Source organism: Pangasianodon hypophthalmus, chromosome 3 (genome assembly GCF_027358585.1).
Source record: "Pangasianodon hypophthalmus isolate fPanHyp1 chromosome 3, fPanHyp1.pri, whole genome shotgun sequence".
Lineage (NCBI taxonomy): Eukaryota > Metazoa > Chordata > Actinopteri > Siluriformes > Pangasiidae > Pangasianodon > Pangasianodon hypophthalmus.
Window position 1 is genome coordinate 278930 of NC_069712.1, and position 20659 is coordinate 299588.

The window sequence follows — 20659 nt, forward strand, 5'->3', positions numbered from 1 at the left end:
GACCATGCTGCCATCTTCCTTATATCTAGATACAAACAAATGCTGAAACACGAAGCTCGGTTCAGAGGGAGATCGCGTGCTGGACAGACAAGTCAGTGGCCACTTTGCAGAATGCTCTAGATGATGCAGACTGGGACGTTTTCAGGCATAGCTCTGATGACATCAACGTGATTTATTAGGAAACTAGCAGATGATACATTCCACAAAACCATTATCAGAACATTTCCTAACCAGAAGCCATGGGTGGATAAAAACATCCGCGATGCTCTGAAGTTTCACACTGTTGCCTATAATGGGGGGCTCATCACCAGGAACATGGACGAGTACAAGGCTGCATCCTACAACGTGCGCAGAGCAGTACTATGAGAGGAAACTAGAGTCATAGTTCCAACATTGTGGTTCTAGGAGCCTGTAGCAGGGACTGAGAAAAATAACTGAAGCCTTTCAGGAGAGTGAACACCGGGAAGGCAGCAGGACTAGATGGCATCTCAGGTCAGGTCCTTAGAGCCTACACTGACCAGCTAAAACAGTCGGTAATCCCCACATGCTTCAAACAGTCCATTATCGTTCCTGTCCCAAATAAACCTCAACTCGACTGCCTCAGTGACTATCGCCCAGTAGCCTTGACCTCAGTTGTGATGAAGTTCTTTGAAAGGCTGGTCAGAGACTTCATAACCTCCTCATTACCTGACACCTTGAACCAAGTACAATTCACATACCGTCCCAATCGCACTACCGAGGATGCCATCACATACCTCCTACAGACAACCCTGAGCCATCTGGACATCAGGAAGGGAAATCATGTTAAAATGCTCTTTGTTGACTACAGTTCAGCATTTAACACTATAATTCCATCCAAACTGACCACCAAGTTGGAGTTCCTGGGACATAGCCTGTCTTTGTGTCAGTGGATCTCCAACTTCCTCATGGACAGACCGCAAGCAGTTCTGGTGGGCAGACATGTCTCACCCTCCCTCACTTTGCTGTACTCATTGCACACTTATGACTGAGTGGCCACTTCCAACTCTACCACAATTGTCAAGCTTGCTGTTGACACTCTTGTGGTGGGCCTGATCTCTGATAATGACAAGAAGGCCTACCTGGAAGAAATTAAAAGCCTGGACAACTGGTGCTAGGAGAACAACCTCCTCCTGAAATTCAGCAAGACAAAGGAGCTGATAGTGGACTTCAGCACAAAGCAGGAGAGGAGCTACCAACCCCTTAAAATCAACGGGGCCCCAGTGGTGAGAGTGGACACTTTCCGGTACCTTGGTGTTCACATCACGCAGGACCTGTCATGGTCCTGTCACATCAACACCCTCGTGAAGAAGGCCCATCAGGGTCTTTACCAGCTTAGGTGCTTAAGAGACTTTAACTGCCCACTAAGGTTCTAAGGACCTTTTACTTTTACTTTTACCTTTTAAGGACCTGCACTATTAAGAGCATCTTGACAGGAAGCATCACAGCCTGGTTTGAGAACAGCACCAAGCAGGATAGCAGGGCTCCCAAGAGGGTGATGTGATCAGCTGTGCGCACCATCTATACTGAGCTCCCTGACCTGCAGTCTCTCTACAGTAAGCGGTGCTGGACCAAGGCCAGGAAGATAGTGAAGGACCTTAGCCATCCGAACAATGGACTCTTCTCTCTGTTGAGGTCAGGGAGATGCTTCCGCTCCCTAAAGGCCAATAAAGAGAGAACGAGGAGGAGCTTCTTCCCACAGGCCATTCAGGCCCTCAACCAGGACAACACCAAGGACTAGAGCTTGGACTTGCTTTCACAACACCCACACCACCTACATTCCTTAATACATATTCATTCATCTTCAATAACCATTTTATCCTGTATTACACTTATCCTTTATTTATAAATATTTATTATATATATGTAATTTCATACAACTACCTCAGCTTAATGTTGCACAGCATTATGTTGCACAAAACAACTCCAGATATCAGCACTTTATTAGATTGTTGCTGCCACCATCTTTAAATTCTCATGTTATATTTGTATACTTTCTCTTTTAATACTTTCCCATTTTGTAACTCTATGTAAATTCTATTTTATGTCACAGACAGTCATAAAAAAGCATTTCACTACATGTCGTACTGTGTATTGTTGTATGACAAATAAAATTTGGAATTTGAATTTGAAGATGTTCCTGAGATTCAAAATCTTTTTGACATACATTACTATCCAAATTAAACCTTACTCTTCAAAATTCACCACATGGATAAATATTAACTGTTTTGAAATGCCCAGCAAACATGCCCATGCAGGCCCACCGTGTGTAGGTGTGGGTTTACTGTGGGGCAGTGTGAGAAGAGCCACATTCAATTCAATTCAATTTTATTTGTATAGCGCTTTTAACAATGGACATTGCCACAAAGAAGCTTTATAGAAATAAATGGATTCACAAAAATATATTGTAAATATTTGAATTTATCACTGTGAATTTATCCCTAATGAGCAAGCCAGTGGCGATGGTGGCAAGGAAAAACTCCCCGAGATGATATGAGGAAGAAACCTTGAGAGGAACCAGGCTCAAAAAGGGAACCCATCCTCATCTGGGTGCAACGGATAGTGCGATTATAAACCATTCCCTTCTATTATTGTGTACTATATGGACAAATAGTGCAATTGTGCAACCAATAAATTCATCACAGTTTTTGCAAGAAGTCCGGCTGGTTAAAATCTATCCACTGTCCACTGATGGAGTCCTGAGTATGAAGGTGCTTGTGGCAACTGCAGCCCCAAAGCCACTACAGCAATCGCAGTCCCAAGCCATTACAGTACAGCTCCCCATATGCGATCCCCAAGCTATCTCCACAGCCCCCAGGTGGCACCATCCCCAGCCATCCAAACAGTTCTTCAGGCCGTCCATATCGGGCCACCCCCAGCAGCAGCGAGCGAACTCAACCGATGAGAACTCCAACCAGAAGTAGGGCATCAGGATGGGTCAGGCAGCGAGGAGGAGCAGAAGGGGTCAGGATCACTGGCATCACTGGCATCTCAGAAGTAGAGTGTGTAGCTCAACAGAGAGTGAGGGAGAGATGGAGAGAGAGGGAGAGATTGTTAGGTGAGCTTTTGTCCTCTAATGGTTAAGCACAATGTACTTTGCGTGCAGAGAGCAAGCAGGGACTCCGGCAAGACTAGCTATGACCGCATAACTAAAAGGGAGAGCCAGAAGCTAACACAGACATGAGGGAGTCCTGGGACATAAAGCAGCAGCCACTCCACCATCGACAAACCTGAGTGAACGCGTGAGAGTGGGGGGGCGACAGCATCCAAACATCCCAGCTCACCACAACACTCTATGCCTGTGAAACCCTCCAGACCTGCCCCTGTACCTAAGAAAACTATTCACAAAAGGCTTGACTAAACAAATATGTTTTCGGCCTCGACTTAAACACTGAGACTGTGTCTGAGCCCTGAACACTAAGTGGAAGGCTGTTCCATAACTGTGGGGCTTTGTAAGAGAAAGCTCTAGCCCGCATTATTCGAGGTACCAACAAATAGCCTGCACCTTTTGATCTGAGTAGGCGTGACGGATCATAAAAGACCAAAAGTTCGTTCAGGTACTGTGGCGCGAGACCATTTAGTGCTTTATAGGTCAATAGTAGTATTTTATAATCAATACGAAATTTGATTGGGAGTCAATGCAGTGTGGATAAGATAGGGGTGATGTGGTCATATCTTCTGGTTGTAGTAAGGACTCTCGCTGCTGCATTCTGGACTAACTGGAGCTTGTTTATGCTCCTACTGGAACATCCAGACAGTAAGGCATTACAGTAATCTAATCTAGAGGTAACAAAAGCATGAACTAATTTTTGTGCATCGTGTAGTGACAATATATTTCTTATTTTAGCAATATTTCTGAGATGAAAGAAAGCAATCCTAGTTATATTATCTACATGAGCTTCAAAAGAAAGACTAGAGTCGATAATCACACCAAGGTCTTTTACTGCTGCACATGATGAAACAGAAAGGTCATCCAGAGTTATTATGTAATCAGAAAGCTTACTTCTAACTGCATGTGGTCCTAGTACAAGTACTTCTGTCTTGTCAGAATTAAGTAAGAGAAAGTTAATAAGCATCCAGTTTCTAATGTCTTTTACACATTCCTCAACTTTATTAAGCTGGTGTCTGTCATCTGGCTTTGCTGAAACATGCAACTGTGTGTCCTCAGCGTAACAGTGGAAGCTAATACCATGCTTACGGATAATTTTGCCCAGAGGTAGCATATATAAAGAAAAGAGCAGTGGGCTTAAAACAGAACCTTGCGGAACACCAAACTTTACCTTAGTATGTCTAGAGAAGTCACCATTTACATCTACAAACTGATAACGATCAGTCAAATAAGACCTGAGCCAGGAAAGGGCCGTTCCCTTAATGCCTACTACATTTTCTAGTCTATCGAGGAGAATAGCATGATCAATGGTATCAAAAGCTGCACTAAGGTCAAGCAACACAAGCAAGGACACCCAACACTTGTTTTTGATAACTCCTAGTTTAAAAGGTTTAGGTACATAGCCAGTGGTAAGGGAAGAATTGATATTCTTAGATACAGTCGTGTCCATAAGTATTTGGACAGTGACACAATTTGGCCTCTGTACATCACCACAATGGATTGTGTGTCATCAGCATAAAAGTTGAAGCTAACACCATGTTTACGATAACTAACCACACGCACCCCTCACACAAACTCTTCACCCCCCTGCCGTCTGACAAAAGGTACTGAAGCATTCGGGCCTCACGGCCAGACTGTGCAACAGTTTCATCCCCTGAGCCATCAGACTCCTCAATACTCAGAGACTGGACTAACAACACACACACATACACACACTCAACTGAACACCATCCCACTCCTTTTGCAATTTTTGCACATTTCTGTATTGACTTGCATTTTTGCTGCTACTATATTTACAAAAATATTGTATATATTTCTTGTCATTACTGTACTCTCTACCTGGCTGCTACCACAATAACTGTTATGCCCATACGTGGTATAAGCTTATTTGCTGAATACTATGCCATAATATGTTGTGTTTACATTCACAGCATTTTATTATATTGTTATTATTCTTTTGCACTGCCTCTTATATCTGACACTTTCACACTAGAACTGTACTGGTTGGCACTGCACTGTCTCTTATTGTGCCTATTGTCCTGTTTTTAGTAGTTATTGTACTGTATTGTGCTGTTTGCACACCTTTGCACATGCACTTTATGTAGTAATGTGTAGTCTCGTGTAGTTCTGTGTTGTTTTATGTAGCAGTATGGTCCTGGAGGAACGCTGTTTCATTTCACTGTGTACAGGGTTAGTTATAGAATTGTCTAGCTTTATAGTCTGAATTTTTTTTGCCTGATTCTTTAAATTTTTCATTGCAAGAATTCATGAAGTCATTGCTGCTACATATTGATGGTGTGCATGTTTCTATTGTGGTCTTATTCCTAGTTAATTTTTCTGTAGTATTAAATATGAATCTAGGATTATTTTTGTTATCTTCTGTTAGGGTGGAGAGATACATTGATCTAGCTTTTCTATAGCTCAGAAGGCTCTCCTTCCATGCTGTTTGAAATACTACCAATTTAGTTTGAAGCCATTTATGTTTTAATTTTCAACATGACACTAGTGCACTCACTTATGTAAATACATATACAGATACATACATACTCAAGTATTTTGTATGCTTTTGTCTGCACTCTCCCTTACCCCTACACCCATTGTTGGGTGGTAGAGAAGATATTATTGGAGGGGATCATAAATGTTATCAATATTACTAATTTTAATTAAGATTACAAATTACTTTGCTCCAACTTAATGCTTTATCAAATAAAAATAAAACAATACCCATTCATAGACATAAGCTTTATTATAAATAGGCTTAATAAATAAGTTAAATTAATAAATAAGTTAGATTACAATATAACTGCACATTAGTTTAGACAAAATATATACCTTATCCTGTTTAATTATTCACTTTAATAGACTGTATATAGCTTAATTTTTATGAAAGAAAATTAATTATGTAAAAAGCATAAATAAAATAGAATGAAATGGGTGAAATAATTAAATAGATAAACAAATACAAAATAAACTATAAATAAAATAGATTGTAATAATTACACATAATATTTTGGTGAAATTATTTTACATTCAAACAGTTTTTAAAAGAGTCCATTTCGTGTTGTGTATTGAACATTGTAGGACCGTCTTCTGTTGTAGCGCCTCCTTAAACCAGCACAGCAGCCACACAGCAGACACTGAGAGAAATAGAGAGAAAGTTAAAAAAAGAGAGACAAGGGAGAATACAGGAGAGATTCTGATTAGCTATTCACATGTTGCTGCAATTAATTAAATAATTAAATAACTTTAGTCAGTGCATGCAACTGATAAAAATATATGAAGATTATTTTTACTTTTACTGACATTCATGAACACAGGGTATATTTCATGCCAAATATCACACTAAATTTAGAGTTTAGAAGAGATTTAATTGACACTTACGCAGAGCAGAATCCAGCACGGTATGAGAATAATGACTATACTGCAGGGGATAATGATGGCCAGGATCCATGCAGCATTTCCCCCAGAGGTGGTGTTGTTTATTTGGACTGTGGGCCTCAGGACTACATGGACAGGGGGCGTTGTTTGAGCAGCAGGAGTGGTGAAGTTCGACAGACCGCTAATGTTGAGTATTGCAGAAAGAAATCCACTTGGTGTCCACTTGGTTTCACCTTCCACAAAGACGTATTCTGAATCAGCCACAACGACTGTACCATTAAACCTGGAGGAAAAGAAAAATCATGATTTTAAAAGAGTCTGTATTCAGTTCTGATGTAAATTACATATGGTGTCCTGTGCCCTATGGCTTTGACAATGAACTATTTAAAATTTACAGCTCTGAACTATCTGTCACTGATGAAATATTCCAGATAAAGCCTAACATGTTTTTTCTCACAGAACAAGACTTTACTTGACTAAAGCAACCACACATTCCTTTCTACCTGGGAGATAGATATTATTGAGCCTGGCAACTCCATGTATACAGTTGTGATAGTCCCCAAGGTGGGCAAGGATATCAGACTATGTTTCGACATGAGACAAGCATATATTATGCATGGGCGATACCCATTTCCTAGTGCAGCCTGAGGCATAAAAGGTGTAAATGGAAAATCTTGGTTGTAAAAATCCACTAGGTGGAGCAATAACACCAAAAATGAGGCAAAGAAGACTTAAGTTACCAGAAAGACTCTGTGTTATTTATTCTAAGTGGTCTACCTGTCAGCATGACACAGGTTTATATGCATGTGAAGGGGGATGTCATATATGGAGATGATTTCAATACACAGAAAAGGCGCAATGATATATAGTGGATGCAAGTAAAAGTAAGGTGTGTTCAGAGCAACTCGCATCCCAACTGCCACCACACAACCGCCAACTCCACCCTCACACACAATTCCTAAATTAACAAAGACTTTCGCCAGATCGTTGTGCAGTCCCACGCCTGCTGTTTGAGGGTGATGTCAGTAAACTTTGTTTGTATTGTGCCTTACTTTCCCTGTTTTAAATTTGTGGACCTAGTTATTTGAGTTTTTGCCTAGCCCAGTCCAGTCCAGATCATCCGACTTATTGTGTTCTACTTTTCTGAGTATCGCTCTGCTCTTTGGTGTTGTTTACTCATGATTTACATGATAAATCTACACTTCTATCCAACCTGTTTGTAAGAAAACCTCTAAATCCTTCCAGAATATTAAGGTATTTCACATATTAAGTCCATTACCTCTATTACTAAACTATTCTGGTGAAAGTTAGTTGCATCCTAATGGTACCATCTCTGACATTCTTGACAATCTGCTCATGCTAAGACTACTCATTCCAACAGTTCTCTCCAATGGTGAAAGATCTGCTCATATTAGTCAATGTCATGAAACCTTCCAGTTTAGTGCAATGGCTCCAGCACAGAGAGATTTCCTAAATCAGTATTTCAGAGATAATTTTTCTATTTCCTTCTTTAAAGACAACGTGCAAATTTTCTATTTTTTACATATTTTGTAAAGCAGCACTTGAGATGCAGAAAGAAGGAACTTACGTGTAGTTTGCTCGTGGGAAGACAAAAGGAGTAGCATTTTTATCACTCAGAATAGTGTTCAGCTAAAAAAAAAAAAAGGGGTAAAATTTTTTTAAATAAACATGGTCAAAGTAAATTTTTATTTTACTGTTTAAAATAATTTTGGGAAGAGAACAGTGGCTTAGACTTACCAGGCTGTTGATGGTGCTTTGGATTAAATCATATGTTTCGCTCCTCAGCTGGATGTCCTTGGAGATGTTCACATCACTGATTTGGAATCCAAAGTTGATAATGTATGAGTTGCTGTCAGTTTCTAAAAGGAAGATAATGAAATTATATATAAGAGGCTTTCAGAGAAAATACATTTGATTTAAAACATTTTAAATTACAATTTAAAGACTCACTCTGATAGGTGACATTCTGTATGCTCACAGGTTCGTTCAGTTTTTGTGTTGTAAGATCTCGTGCTCTTCTGATCTTTGCATCCAGCAGAGCATTAGCAGCTTTGAGAACCTCAGCCTCAGTAGGGACTCTGGACAAGTTCTTAAAAACTAGACGAATGTATATCAGGACATTCCCCAATCTGAAGTAGGAGAAAAGATAAGATATAATTAATAAAATGCCTCAAGAATAAGAAGGAAATATAGAAGTGTAGCTATCCACTCATTAGGTAAATAAAGGCTAAAGAATTAATTATAAGGAATGGCATTTATCACACAATGTGAGAACACTTGGATTAAAAATGGAGACTTCACTTACATAGGTGTGCTCTGGGCTTTAAGCTCATTCAGGAAGGCTGCTGGCGTTTTGGTGTTTCCATCTTGGAAGTGGTACTTCATGTCACCTTTAACCTGGTTTCCTGAACTCCTGTTAATAGTAGAAGAAATAAAAAATTTCAAAACGCTGTTTAACTTTATAGGAAGAAGCACAGAAAGAAATTATAGAAAATGAATACAGCTGTGAACTTACGTGAAGAAAGAGCTCTGGGGTTGGAATGGTTCTGCACCAGGTTCATTTAGAAGTGTGTTTAGCTGGAGAAAGAAAGATAAATAATCAGTTTTATTTTAAGCTACTGCAAGAATATTTCACTGTATATATATATATATATATATCTACTTCTGCAACATAGTTACACTTTATGTTTGTTTGTATGTATGTGTATGTCTGTTTTTATTTTCTACATAGTTTGCATTTATCTTGGCATTCAATGTGGACAGCAAAGAAAGAATTTCATTGTACAGGGAAACTTGGTTTTCCTGACTGCGCACATGATAATAAATACTTTGAATCTTGAATATGTAGTGATTTAGAACCTTAAAATTTTTTTTCAACTGAAGGATATAGAGGTCACACTGTATTTGAAATTAGATTTTAGATTTGAATTTAGATTTTTTTGATTTTAAATAAAATTATTTCTAATATGAAGGTTAAGTGTATGTTGTAATTTGTAAATACACTACATGTGTATAGATGTGTATCACTAGAATATATTCTGAACAGAGGAATCTAACAGCCACTACCTGTAATGCTCCCACCAACCACAGGAGGTCAGCCTCACCTCAACTCTGAACTGCTTTGCACATCTATGTTTAATGTTACTGTTTGGACTATTTAATTTTTTTGCAGCTAATTTAACTAAAATTCTGCAAATGAATCCAAACCCTTCTCTGGACATTCATTAGAATGTCGTTATGCATTTGATCATGTACACTCACAGCGTTGTTGATGATGCTCTTCACTTGCTTGTAGGTGTCATTCCTGAGCTCAGGGTTCTCTGGCATGCTGATGTTACTGATGTTGAATGCAAAGTTGAGTGCATAGGAGGTGTCTGAAATTTCTGTGGAACAAATAAATTGTGCTTTAGAACGGCTGATAAAGACTTCACGGTGATGAGACAATAATTTGTATAGTTTGTAATTATGTTATTAGTAAAGAAAACATACTCTCGTAGGTGAAGTTCAGCACTTTTACAGAGTCAGTGAGGTTTGTGAGTCGAGCATTCAGAAGAGTCTGGGTTGCACTGAGGACCAAACTCTCAGTGGGAACAGGAGAGGAGGAATTGAAGACCATCCTGGTCTGAACCACAGCTGAACCAGATCTGAAAAGACAAAGCATTATGGTGACGGTTTTTCACTATCCAGATGAAAATTAAATTCTCCATTAAATACACGTTTGAAATGATCAGTTATTAATTATACATAAATAAACAGACATTATACACAGAGGGTGAGAACACACTGATTAAATGCAAACTTGTGAAATTAATATCAGGACACTTACACAGGTGTGCTCTGTGCTTTAAGCTCATTCAGGAAGGCTGCTGGTGTTTTAGTGTCTCCATCTTGGAAGTGGTACTCCATGTCACCATTAACCTGGTTTCCTGAACTCCTGTTATCAGTAGAAGAAAGCACAAACGTCACAATACAATTCACTTTACAATAAGAATTACCGAAAGGTATTTTCAGACTGGAAAGAATACAGCTGTGAACTTACGTGAAGAAAGAGCTCTGGGGTTGGAATGGTTCTGCACCAGGTTCATTTAGAAGTGTGTTTAGCTGGAGAAAGATAATTAATCAATTTTATTTTAAGCTAGTGTAACAACATTCCATTGTAGTGATTTTGAAACTTTTTTGCCTTACAATATAAAAAAAAGTTTTAAACTAGTGACTGTTTGGACTATTTAATTTTTTTGCAGCTAATTTAACTAAAATTCTGCAAATGAATCCAACACCATCTCTGGACATTCATTAGAATGTCGTTATGCATTTGATCATGTACACTCACAGCGTTGTTGATGATGCTCTTCACTTGCTTGTAGGTGTCATTCCTGAGCTCAGGGTTCTCTGGCATGCTGATGTTACTGATGTTGAATGTGAAGTTGAGTGCATAGGAGGTGTCTGAAATTTCTGTGGAACAAATAAATTGTGCTTTAGAATGGCTGATAAAGACTTCACAGTGATGAGACAATAATTTGTATAGTTTGTAATTATGTTATTAGTAAAGAAAACATACTCTCGTAGGTGAAGTTCAGCACTTTTACAGAGTCAGTGAGGTTTGTGAGTCGAGCATTCAGAAGAGTCTGGGTTGTACTGAGGACCAAACTCTCAGTGGGAACAGGAGAGGAGGAATTGAAGACCATCCTGGTCTGAACCACAGCTGAACCAGATCTGAAAAGACAAAGCATTATGGTGACGGTTTTTCACTATCCAGATGAAAATTAAATTCTCCAATAAATACACGTTTGAAATGATCAGTTATTAATTATACATAAATAAACAGACATTATACACAGAGGGTGAGAACACACTGATTAAATGCAAACTTGTGAAATTAATATCAGGACACTTACATAGGTGTGCTCTGGGCTTTAAGCTCATTCAGGAAGGCTGCTGGTGTTTTAGTGTCTCCATCTTGGAAGTGGTACTCCATGTCACCTTTAACCTGGTTTCCTGAACTCCTGTTATCAGTAGAAGAAAGCACAAACGTCACAATACAATTCACTTTACAATAAGAATTACCGAAAGGTATTTTCAGACTGGAAAGAATACAGCTGTGAACTTACGTGAAGAAAGAGCTCTGGGGTTGGAATGGTTCTGCACCAGGTTCATTTAGAAGTGTGTTTAGCTGGAGAAAGAAAGACAATTAATCAATTTTATTTTAAGCTAGTGTAACAACATTCCATTGTAGTGATTTTGGAACCTTTTTTTACCTTAGAATTTAAAAAAAGTTTTAAACTAGTGACTTTTTGGACTATTTAATTTTTTTACAGCTATTTTAACTAAAATTCTGCAAATGAATCCAACACCATCTCTGGACATTCATTAGAATGTCGTTATGCATTTGATCATGTACACTCACAGCGTTGTTGATGATGCTCTTCACTTGCTTGTAGGTGTCATTCCTGAGCTCAGGGTTCTCTGGCATGCTGATGTTACTGATGTTGAATGCAAAGTTGAGTGCATAGGAGGTGTCTGAAATTTCTGTGGAACAAATAAATTGTGCTTTAGAATGGCTGATAAAGACTTCACGGTGATGAGACAATAATTTGTATAGTTTGTAATTATGTTATTAGTAAAGAAAACATACTCTCATAGGTGAAGTTCAGCACTTTTACAGAGTCAGTGAGGTTTGTGAGTCGAGCATTCAGAAGAGTCTGGGTTGTACTGAGGACCAAACTCTCAGTGGGAACAGGAGAGGAGGAATTGAAGACCATCCTGGTCTGAACCACAGCTGAACCAGATCTGAAAAGACAAAGCATTATGGTGACGGTTTTTCACTATCCAGATGAAAATTAAATTCTCCATTAAATACACGTTTGAAATGATCAGTTATTAATTATACATAAATAAACAGACATTATACACAGAGGGTGAGAACACACTGATTAAATGCAAACTTGTGAAATTAATATCAGGACACTTACATAGGTGTGCTCTGGGCTTTAAGCTCATTCAGGAAGGCTGCTGGTGTTTTAGTGTCTCCATCTTGGAAGTGGTACTCCATGTCACCATTAACCTGGTTTCCTGAACTCCTGTTATCAGTAGAAGAAAGCACAAACGTCACAATACAATTCACTTTACAATAAGAATTACCGAAAGGTATTTTCAGACTGGAAAGAATACAGCTGTGAACTTACGTGAAGAAAGAGCTCTGGGGTTGGAATGGTTCTGCACCAGGTTCATTTAGAAGTGTGTTTAGCTGGAGAAAGAAAGACAATTAATCAATTTTATTTTAAGCTAGTGTAACAACATTCCATTGTAGTGATTTTGGAACCTTTTTTTACCTTAGAATTTAAAAAAAGTTTTAAACTAGTGACTTTTTGGACTATTTAATTTTTTTACAGCTATTTTAACTAAAATTCTGCAAATGAATCCAACACCATCTCTGGACATTCATTAGAATGTCGTTATGCATTTGATCATGTACACTCACAGCGTTGTTGATGATGCTCTTCACTTGCTTGTAGGTGTCATTCCTGAGCTCAGGGTTCTCTGGCATGCTGATGTTACTGATGTTGAATGTGAAGTTGAGTGCATAGGAGGTGTCTGAAATTTCTGTGGAACAAATAAATTGTGCTTTAGAATGGCTGATAAAGACTTCACAGTGATGAGACAATAATTTGTATAGTTTGTAATTATGTTATTAGTAAAGAAAACATACTCTCATAGGTGAAGTTCAGCACTTTTACAGAGTCAGTGAGGTTTGTGAGTCGAGCATTCAGAAGAGTCTGGGTTGTACTGAGGACCAAACTCTCAGTGGGAACAGGAGAGGAGGAATTGAAGACCATCCTGGTCTGAACCACAGCTGAACTAGATCTGAAAAGACAAAGCATTATGGTGACGGTTTTTCACTATCCAGATGAAAATTAAATTCTCCATTAAATACACGTTTGAAATGATCAGTTATTAATTATACATAAATAAACAGACATTATACACAGAGGGTGAGAACACACTGATTAAATGCAAACTTGTGAAATTAATATCAGGACACTTACACAGGTGTGCTCTGTGCTTTAAGCTCATTCAGGAAGGCTGCTGGTGTTTTAGTGTCTCCATCTTGGAAGTGGTACTCCATGTCACCATTAACCTGGTTTCCTGAACTCCTGTTATCAGTAGAAGAAAGCACAAACGTCACAATACAATTCACTTTACAATAAGAATTACCGAAAGGTATTTTCAGACTGGAAAGAATACAGCTGTGAACTTACGTGAAGAAAGAGCTCTGGGGTTGGAATGGTTCTGCACCAGGTTCATTTAGAAGTGTGTTTAGCTGGAGAAAGATAATTAATCAATTTTATTTTAAGCTAGTGTAACAACATTCCATTGTAGTGATTTTGAAACTTTTTTGCCTTACAATATAAAAAAAAGTTTTAAACTAGTGACTGTTTGGACTATTTAATTTTTTTGCAGCTAATTTAACTAAAATTCTGCAAATGAATCCAACACCATCTCTGGACATTCATTAGAATGTCGTTATGCATTTGATCATGTACACTCACAGCGTTGTTGATGATGCTCTTCACTTGCTTGTAGGTGTCATTCCTGAGCTCAGGGTTCTCTGGCATGCTGATGTTACTGATGTTGAATACAAAGTTGAGTGCATAGGAGGTGTCTGAAATTTCTGTGGAACAAATAAATTGTGCTTTAGAATGGCTGATAAAGACTTCACAGTGATGAGACAATAATTTGTATAGTTTGTAATTGTGTTATTAGTAAAGAAAACATACTCTCATAGGTGAAGTTCAGCACTTTTACAGAGTCAGTGAGGTTTGTGAGTCGAGCACTCAGAAGAGTCTGGGTTGCACTGAGGACCAAACTCTCAGTGGGAACAGGAGAGGAGGAATTGAAGACCATCCTGGTCTGAACCACAGCTGAACCAGATCTGAAAAGACCAATTATTATGGTGACGGTTTTTCACTATCCAGATGAAAATTAAATTCTCCATTAAATACACATGTTTGAAATGATCAGTTATTAATTATACATAAATAAACAGACATTATACACAGAGGGTGAGAACACACTGATTAAATGCAAACTTGTGAAATTAATATCAGGACACTTACATAGGTGTGCTCTGGGCTTTAAGCTCATTCAGGAAGGCTGCTGGTGTTTTAGTGTCTCCATCTTGGAAGTGGTACTCCATGTCACCTTTAACCTGGTTTCCTGAAGTCCTGTTATCAGTAGAAGAAAGCACAAACGTCACAATACAAATTCACTTTACAATAAGAATTACCGAAAGGTATTTTCAGACTGGAAAGAATACAGCTGTGAACTTACGTGAAGAAAGAGCTCTGGGGTTGGAATGGTTCTGCACCAGGTTCATTTAGAAGTGTGTTTAGCTGGAAAAAGAAAGACAATTAATCAATTTTATTTTAAGCTAGTGTAACAACATTCCATTGTAGTGATTTTGGAACCTTTTTTTGCCTTACAATTTAAAAAAAGTTTTAAACTAGTGATTTTTTGGACTATTTAATTTTTTTGCAGCTAATTTAACTAAAATTCTGCAAATGAATCCAACACCATCTCTGGACATTCATTAGAATGTCGTTATGCATTTGATCATGTACACTCACAGTGTTGTTGATGATGCTCTTCACTTGCTTGTAGGTGTCATTCCTGAGCTCAGGGTTCTCTGGCATGCTGATGTTACTGATGTTGAATGCAAAGTTGAGTGCATAGGAGGTGTCTGAAATTTCTGTGGAACAAATAAATTGTGCTTTAGAACGGCTGATAAAGACTTCACGGTGATGAGACAATAATTTGTATAGTTTGTAATTATGTTATTAGTAAAGAAAACATACTCTCGTAGGTGAAGTTCAGCACTTTTACAGAGTCAGTGAGGTTTGTGAGTCGAGCATTCAGAAGAGTCTGGGTTGCACTGAGGACCAAACTCTCAGTGGGAACAGGAGAGGAGGAATTGAAGACCATCCTGGTCTGAACCACAGCTGAACCAGATCTGAAAAGACCAATTATTATGGTGATGGTTTTTCACTATCCAGATGAAAATTAAATTCTCCATTAAATACACATGTTTGAAATCATCTGTTATTAATTATACATAAATAAACAGACATTATACACAGAGGGTGAGAACACACTGATTAAATGCAAACTTGTGAAATTAATATCAGGACACTTACATAGGTGTGCTCTGGGCTTTAAGCTCATTCAGGAAGGCTGCTGGTGTTTTAGTGTCTCCATCTTGGAAGTGGTACTCCATGTCACCATTAACCTGGTTTCCTGAACTCCTGTTATCAGTAGAAGAAAGCACAAATGTCACAATACAAATTCACATTACAATAAGAATTACCGAAAGGTATTTTCAGACTGGAAAGAATACAGCTGTGAACTTACGTGAAGAAAGAGCTCTGGGGTTGGAATGGTTCTGCACCAGGTTCATTTAGAAGTGTGTTTAGCTGGAGAAAGAAAGACAATTAATCAATTTTATTTTAAGCTAGTGTAACAACATTCCATTGTAGTGATTTTGGAACCTTTTTTAGCCTTAGAATTTAAAAAAAAAAAGTTTTAAACTAGTGACTGTTTGGACTATTTAATTTTTTTGCAGCTATTTTAACTAAAATTCTGCAAATGAATCCAAACCCTTCTCTGGACATTCATTAGAATGTCGCTATGCATTTGATCATGTACACTCACAGCGTTGTTGATGATGCTCTTCACTTGGTTGTAGGTGTCGTTCCTGAGCTCAGGGTTCTCTGGCATGCTGATGTTACTGATGTTGAATACAAAGTTGAGTGCATAGGAGGTGTCTGAAATTTCTGTGGAACAAATAAATTGTGCTTTAGAACGGCTGATAAAGACTTCACGGTGATGAGACAATAATTTGTATAGTTTGTAATTGTGTTATTAGTAAAGAAAACATACTCTCATAGGTGAAGTTCAGCACTTTTACAGAGTCAGTGAGGTTTGTGAGTCGAGCATTCAGAAGAGTCTGGGTTGCACTGAGGACCAAACTCTCAGTGGGAACAGGAGAGGAGGAATTGAAGACCATCCTGGTCTGAACCACAGCTGAACCAGATCTGAAAACACAAAGCATTATGGTGACGGTTTTTCACTATCCAGATGAAAATTAAATTCTCCATTAAATACATGTGTTTGAAATCATCTGTTATTAATTATACATAAATAAACAGACATTATACACAGAGGGTGAGAACACACTGATTAAATGCAAACTTGTGAAATTAATATCAGGACACTTACATAGGTGTGCTCTGGGCTTTAAGCTCATTCAGGAAGGCTGCTGGTGTTTTAGTGTCTCCATCTTGGAAGTGGTACTCCATGTCACCATTAATCTGGTTTCCTGAACTCCTGTTATCAGTAGAAGAAAGCCCAAACGTCACAATACAATTCACTTTACAATAAGAATTACCGAAAGGTATTTTCAGAGTGGAAAGAATACAGCTGTGATCTTACGTGAAGAAGGAGCTCTGGAGTTGGAATGGTTCTGCACCAGGTTCATTTAGAAGTGTGTTTAGCTGGAGAAAGAAAGATAATTAATCAATTTTTATGTGCGATATAAGAACATTCCATTGTACTGTTTGTGTAACATTGTTTTCTGTTTCAATTAAAAACTGCTTCATAGGTTTTCATTTGAAAAAGACAGACATCATGTTATATTTTAAATCAGATCGTTTGGAAATAATTTTAGTTGTAAATGTTAAATTCATGTAGGACTTTGAAAATACGCCACATTTTAAAGATAGGTTGTACTACAATAAATTTTCAACACAGGAAGGTAACAGCCACTACCTGTACTTCTCCTACTGACCACATGAGGTCAGTCTCACCTGAATTCTAAACTGCATTGCACACCTGAGGGTAACTGCTTTTTCTTTTATATCCCTATTTATGGAGCATGGTTGATGTCTGTCATTGCAAAGTCTTGCTACTGTTTCTGTAGCGCATTCCTGACCCTTTTCAGTTCCCCATTGCAGTCCTATATATGATTACTGTTTTATGATCCTGCTCTGCTATTTTACTGTGACTGTTTGGACTATTCAATTTTTTTGCAGCTAATTTAACTGAAATTCTGCAAATGAATCCAAACCCTTCTCTGGATATTCATTAGATTGTCGCTATGCATTTGATCATGTACACTCACAGCGTTGTTGATGATGCTCTCCACTTGGTTGTAGGTGTCATTCCTGAGCTCAGGGTTCTCTGGCATGCTGATGTTACTGATGTTGAATGTGAAGTTGAGTGCATAGGAGGTGTCTGAAATTTCTATGGAACAAATCAAATGTGCTTTAGAATGGCTGATAAAGACTTCACGGTGATGAGACAATAATTTGTATAGTTTGTAATTGTATTATTAGTAAAGAAAACATACTCTCATAGGTGAAGTTCAGCACTTTTACAGAGTCATTGAGGTTTGTGAGTCGAGCATTCAGAAGAGTCTGGGTTGCACTGAGGACCAAACTCTCAGTGGGAACAGGAGAGGAGGAATTGAAGACCATCCTTGTGTGAACCACAGCTGAAACAGGTCTGAAGAAATAAAGCAATATACATTTATTCCCAATCAGAATTCAGTACAAATATTTAATTCTTTATTCATATACATGTCAGAAAATAACATACATTAATGCTTTTGTTGCTGGAGAAGTTGGAGACTGTGTTGTGAACTCAGTAGTAGTTGTCATTTCAGAAGTTGTAATTGTTGGTTGTGCAGTTTCAGGTGATGTCATTGGACTTTCCTCTGTAGATCTTGGTGCTTCAAATGTAGCACTCAAGTTTGTACTAGTTGTACTAGTAGATGTTTCTTCTGTTGTTGGTTCTGTGATTGCTGTTGATGCTTCATTTGTACTGCTTGGAAATGGAGTAGTTGTAAGTCTATTTGTTTCTGCTGTTGTTGGTTTTGTAGTTACTGTAGCCTGTGTTATGAATCGAGTAATATTGTTCATTTCTGTTGTTGATGTTGGTACAGTTGAAGCTGTGGTTTTTTCCACTGCAGTTGTTGGGTTAGCAATTGCATTGGTTAGAGGTGGAATACTTGTAGATGCATCTGTTTCTACTGTTGTTGGTCCTGTGCTTGTCGTAACCTGTGTAGTTGAAACAGCAGTACTGGTCAGTTCTGTTGTTGGTGGTGTAGTTGGTACAGTTGTAGCTGTGGTGCTTTCCTCTGTAGTTGTTGGTTCCACAGTTGTAATGCTTGGAGCTGGAGTAGTTGTAGATGCAGATGTTTCTACTGTTGTTGGTCCTGTGCTTGTCGTAACCTGTGTAGCTGAAACAGCAGTACTGGTCAGTTCTGTTGTAAATGGTGTAGTTGGTACAGTTGTAGCTGTGGTTCTTTGCTCTGTAGTTGTTGGTTCCACAGTTGTAATGGTTGGAGCTGGAGTAGTTGTAGATGCAGCTGTTTCTAGTGCTTTTGTTTCTGTGTTTGTTGTAGCCTGTGTTGTGGATACAGTGGTACTGGTCAGGTCTGTTGTTGGTGTTGTAGTTGGTACAGTTGTAGCTGTGGTTGTTTCCTCTGTACTTGTTGGTTCCACAGTTGTAGTGGTTGGAGCTGGAGTAGTTGTAGAAGCAGCCTCTGGTGTTGTTGTTTCTGTGTTTGTTGTAGCCTGTGTTGTGGATACAGCGGTACTAGCCGGCTGTGGTACTGATATGGTAGTTTGTACAGTTGTAGCTGTGGTTGTTAACTCTGTAGTTGTTGGTTCCACAGTTGTAGTGGTTGGAGCTGGAGTAGATGTAGATGCAGCCTCTGGTGTTGTTGTTTCTGTGTTTGTTGTAGCCTGTGTTGTGGATACAGCGGTACTGCTCAGGTCTGTTGTTGGTGTTGTAGTTGGTACAGTTGTAGCTGTGGTGCTTTCCTCTGAAGTTGTTGGTTCGACAGTTGTAATGCTTGGAGCTGGAGTAGTTGTAGATACAGCTGTTTCTACTGTTGTTCTTTCTGTGTTTGTTGTAGCCTGTGTTGTGGATACAGCGGTACTGGTCAGGTCTGTTGTTGGTGTTGTAGTTGGTACAATTGTAGCTGTGGTTGTTTCCTCTGTAGTTGTTGGTTCCACAGTTGTAGTGCTTGGAGCTGGAGTAGATGTAGATGTAGCCTCTGGTGTTGTTGTTTCTGTGTTTGTTGTAGCCTGTGTTGTGGATACAGCGGTACTGGTCAGGTCTGTTGTTGGTGTTGTAGTTGGTACAGTTGTAGCTGTGGATGTTTCCTCTGTAGCTGTTGGTTCCACAGTTGTAGTGCTTGGAGCTGGAGTAGTTGTAGATGCAGCTGTTTCTACTGTTGTTGTTTTTGTGTTTGTTGTAGCCTGTGTTGTGGATAGAGCGGTACTGGTCAGGTCTGTTGTTGGTGTTGTAGTTGGTACAGTTGTAGCTGTGGTTGTTTCCTCTGTAGTTGTTGGTTCCACAGTTGTAGTGGTTGGAGCTGGAGTAGTTGTAGATGTAGCCTCTGGTGTTGTTGTTTCTGTGTTTGTTGTAGCCTGTGTTGTGGATACAGCGGTACTGGTCAGGTCTGTTGTTGGTGTTGTAGTTGCTACAGTTGTAGCTGTGGTTGTTTCCTCTGTACTTGTTGGTTCCACAGTTGTAGTGCTTGGAGCTGGAGTAGTTGTAGATGCAGCTGTTTCTACTGTTGCTGTTTCTGTGTTTGTTGTAGCCTGTGTTGTGGATACAGCGCTACTGGTCAGGTCTTTTGTTGGTGTTGTAGTTGGTACAGTTGTAGCTGTAGTTGTTTTCTCTGTAGTTGTTGGTTCCACAGTTGTAGTGGTTGGAGCTGGAGTCGTTGATGATGTAGTTTCTACTGTTGTTGTTTCTGTGTTTGTTGTAGCCTGTGTTGTGGATACAGTGGTACTGGTCAGGTCTGTTGTTGGTGTTGTAGTTGCTACAGTTGTAGCTGTGGTTGTTTTGTCTGTAGTTGTTGGTTCCACAGTTGTAGTGCTTGGAGCTGGAGTAGTTGTAGATGCAGCTGTTTCTACTGTTGTTGTTTCTGTGTTTGTTGTAGCCTGTGTTGTAGCCTGTGTTGTGGATACAGCGGTACTGGTCAGGTCTGTTGTTGGTGTTGTAGTTGGTAAAGTTGTAGCTGTGGTTGTTTCCTCTGTAGTTGTTGGTTCCACAGTTGTAGTGGTT

The 20659-nt window shown here is 38.9% G+C and overlaps 2 protein-coding genes across 2 annotated transcripts in view; both read right to left on the reverse strand.

Moving 5' to 3' along the window:
• Window positions 1–5938: 5938 nt before the first annotated feature.
• LOC113524725 (uncharacterized) lies at window positions 5939–8931 on the reverse strand. The gene is made up of 6 exons (XM_034302587.2): window positions 8832–8931; window positions 8477–8655; window positions 8264–8385; window positions 8094–8155; window positions 6509–6788; window positions 5939–6264 (listed from the first exon to the last, which is right to left on the reverse strand). Exons 1-6 carry the CDS (start codon window positions 8909–8911, stop codon window positions 6169–6171), a joined length of 819 nt encoding a protein of 272 aa, XP_034158478.2. The 5' UTR covers window positions 8912–8931; the 3' UTR covers window positions 5939–6168.
• Window positions 8932–10348: 1417 nt separating this feature from the next.
• The window catches only part of LOC117596825 (mucin-2-like), a 30625-nt gene continuing 20314 nt past the window's right edge, over window positions 10349–20659 (reverse strand). Inside the window, exons 9-15 of the mRNA XM_053232332.1 lie at window positions 16799–16906; window positions 15718–15825; window positions 14641–14748; window positions 13570–13677; window positions 12496–12603; window positions 11422–11529; window positions 10349–10460 (exon numbers count right to left, since the gene is read on the reverse strand). Coding sequence (XP_053088307.1) covers window positions 10349–10460; window positions 11422–11529; window positions 12496–12603; window positions 13570–13677; window positions 14641–14748; window positions 15718–15825; window positions 16799–16906 — 760 coding nt within the window. The remainder of the gene's footprint in view (window positions 10461–11421; window positions 11530–12495; window positions 12604–13569; window positions 13678–14640; window positions 14749–15717; window positions 15826–16798; window positions 16907–20659) is intronic.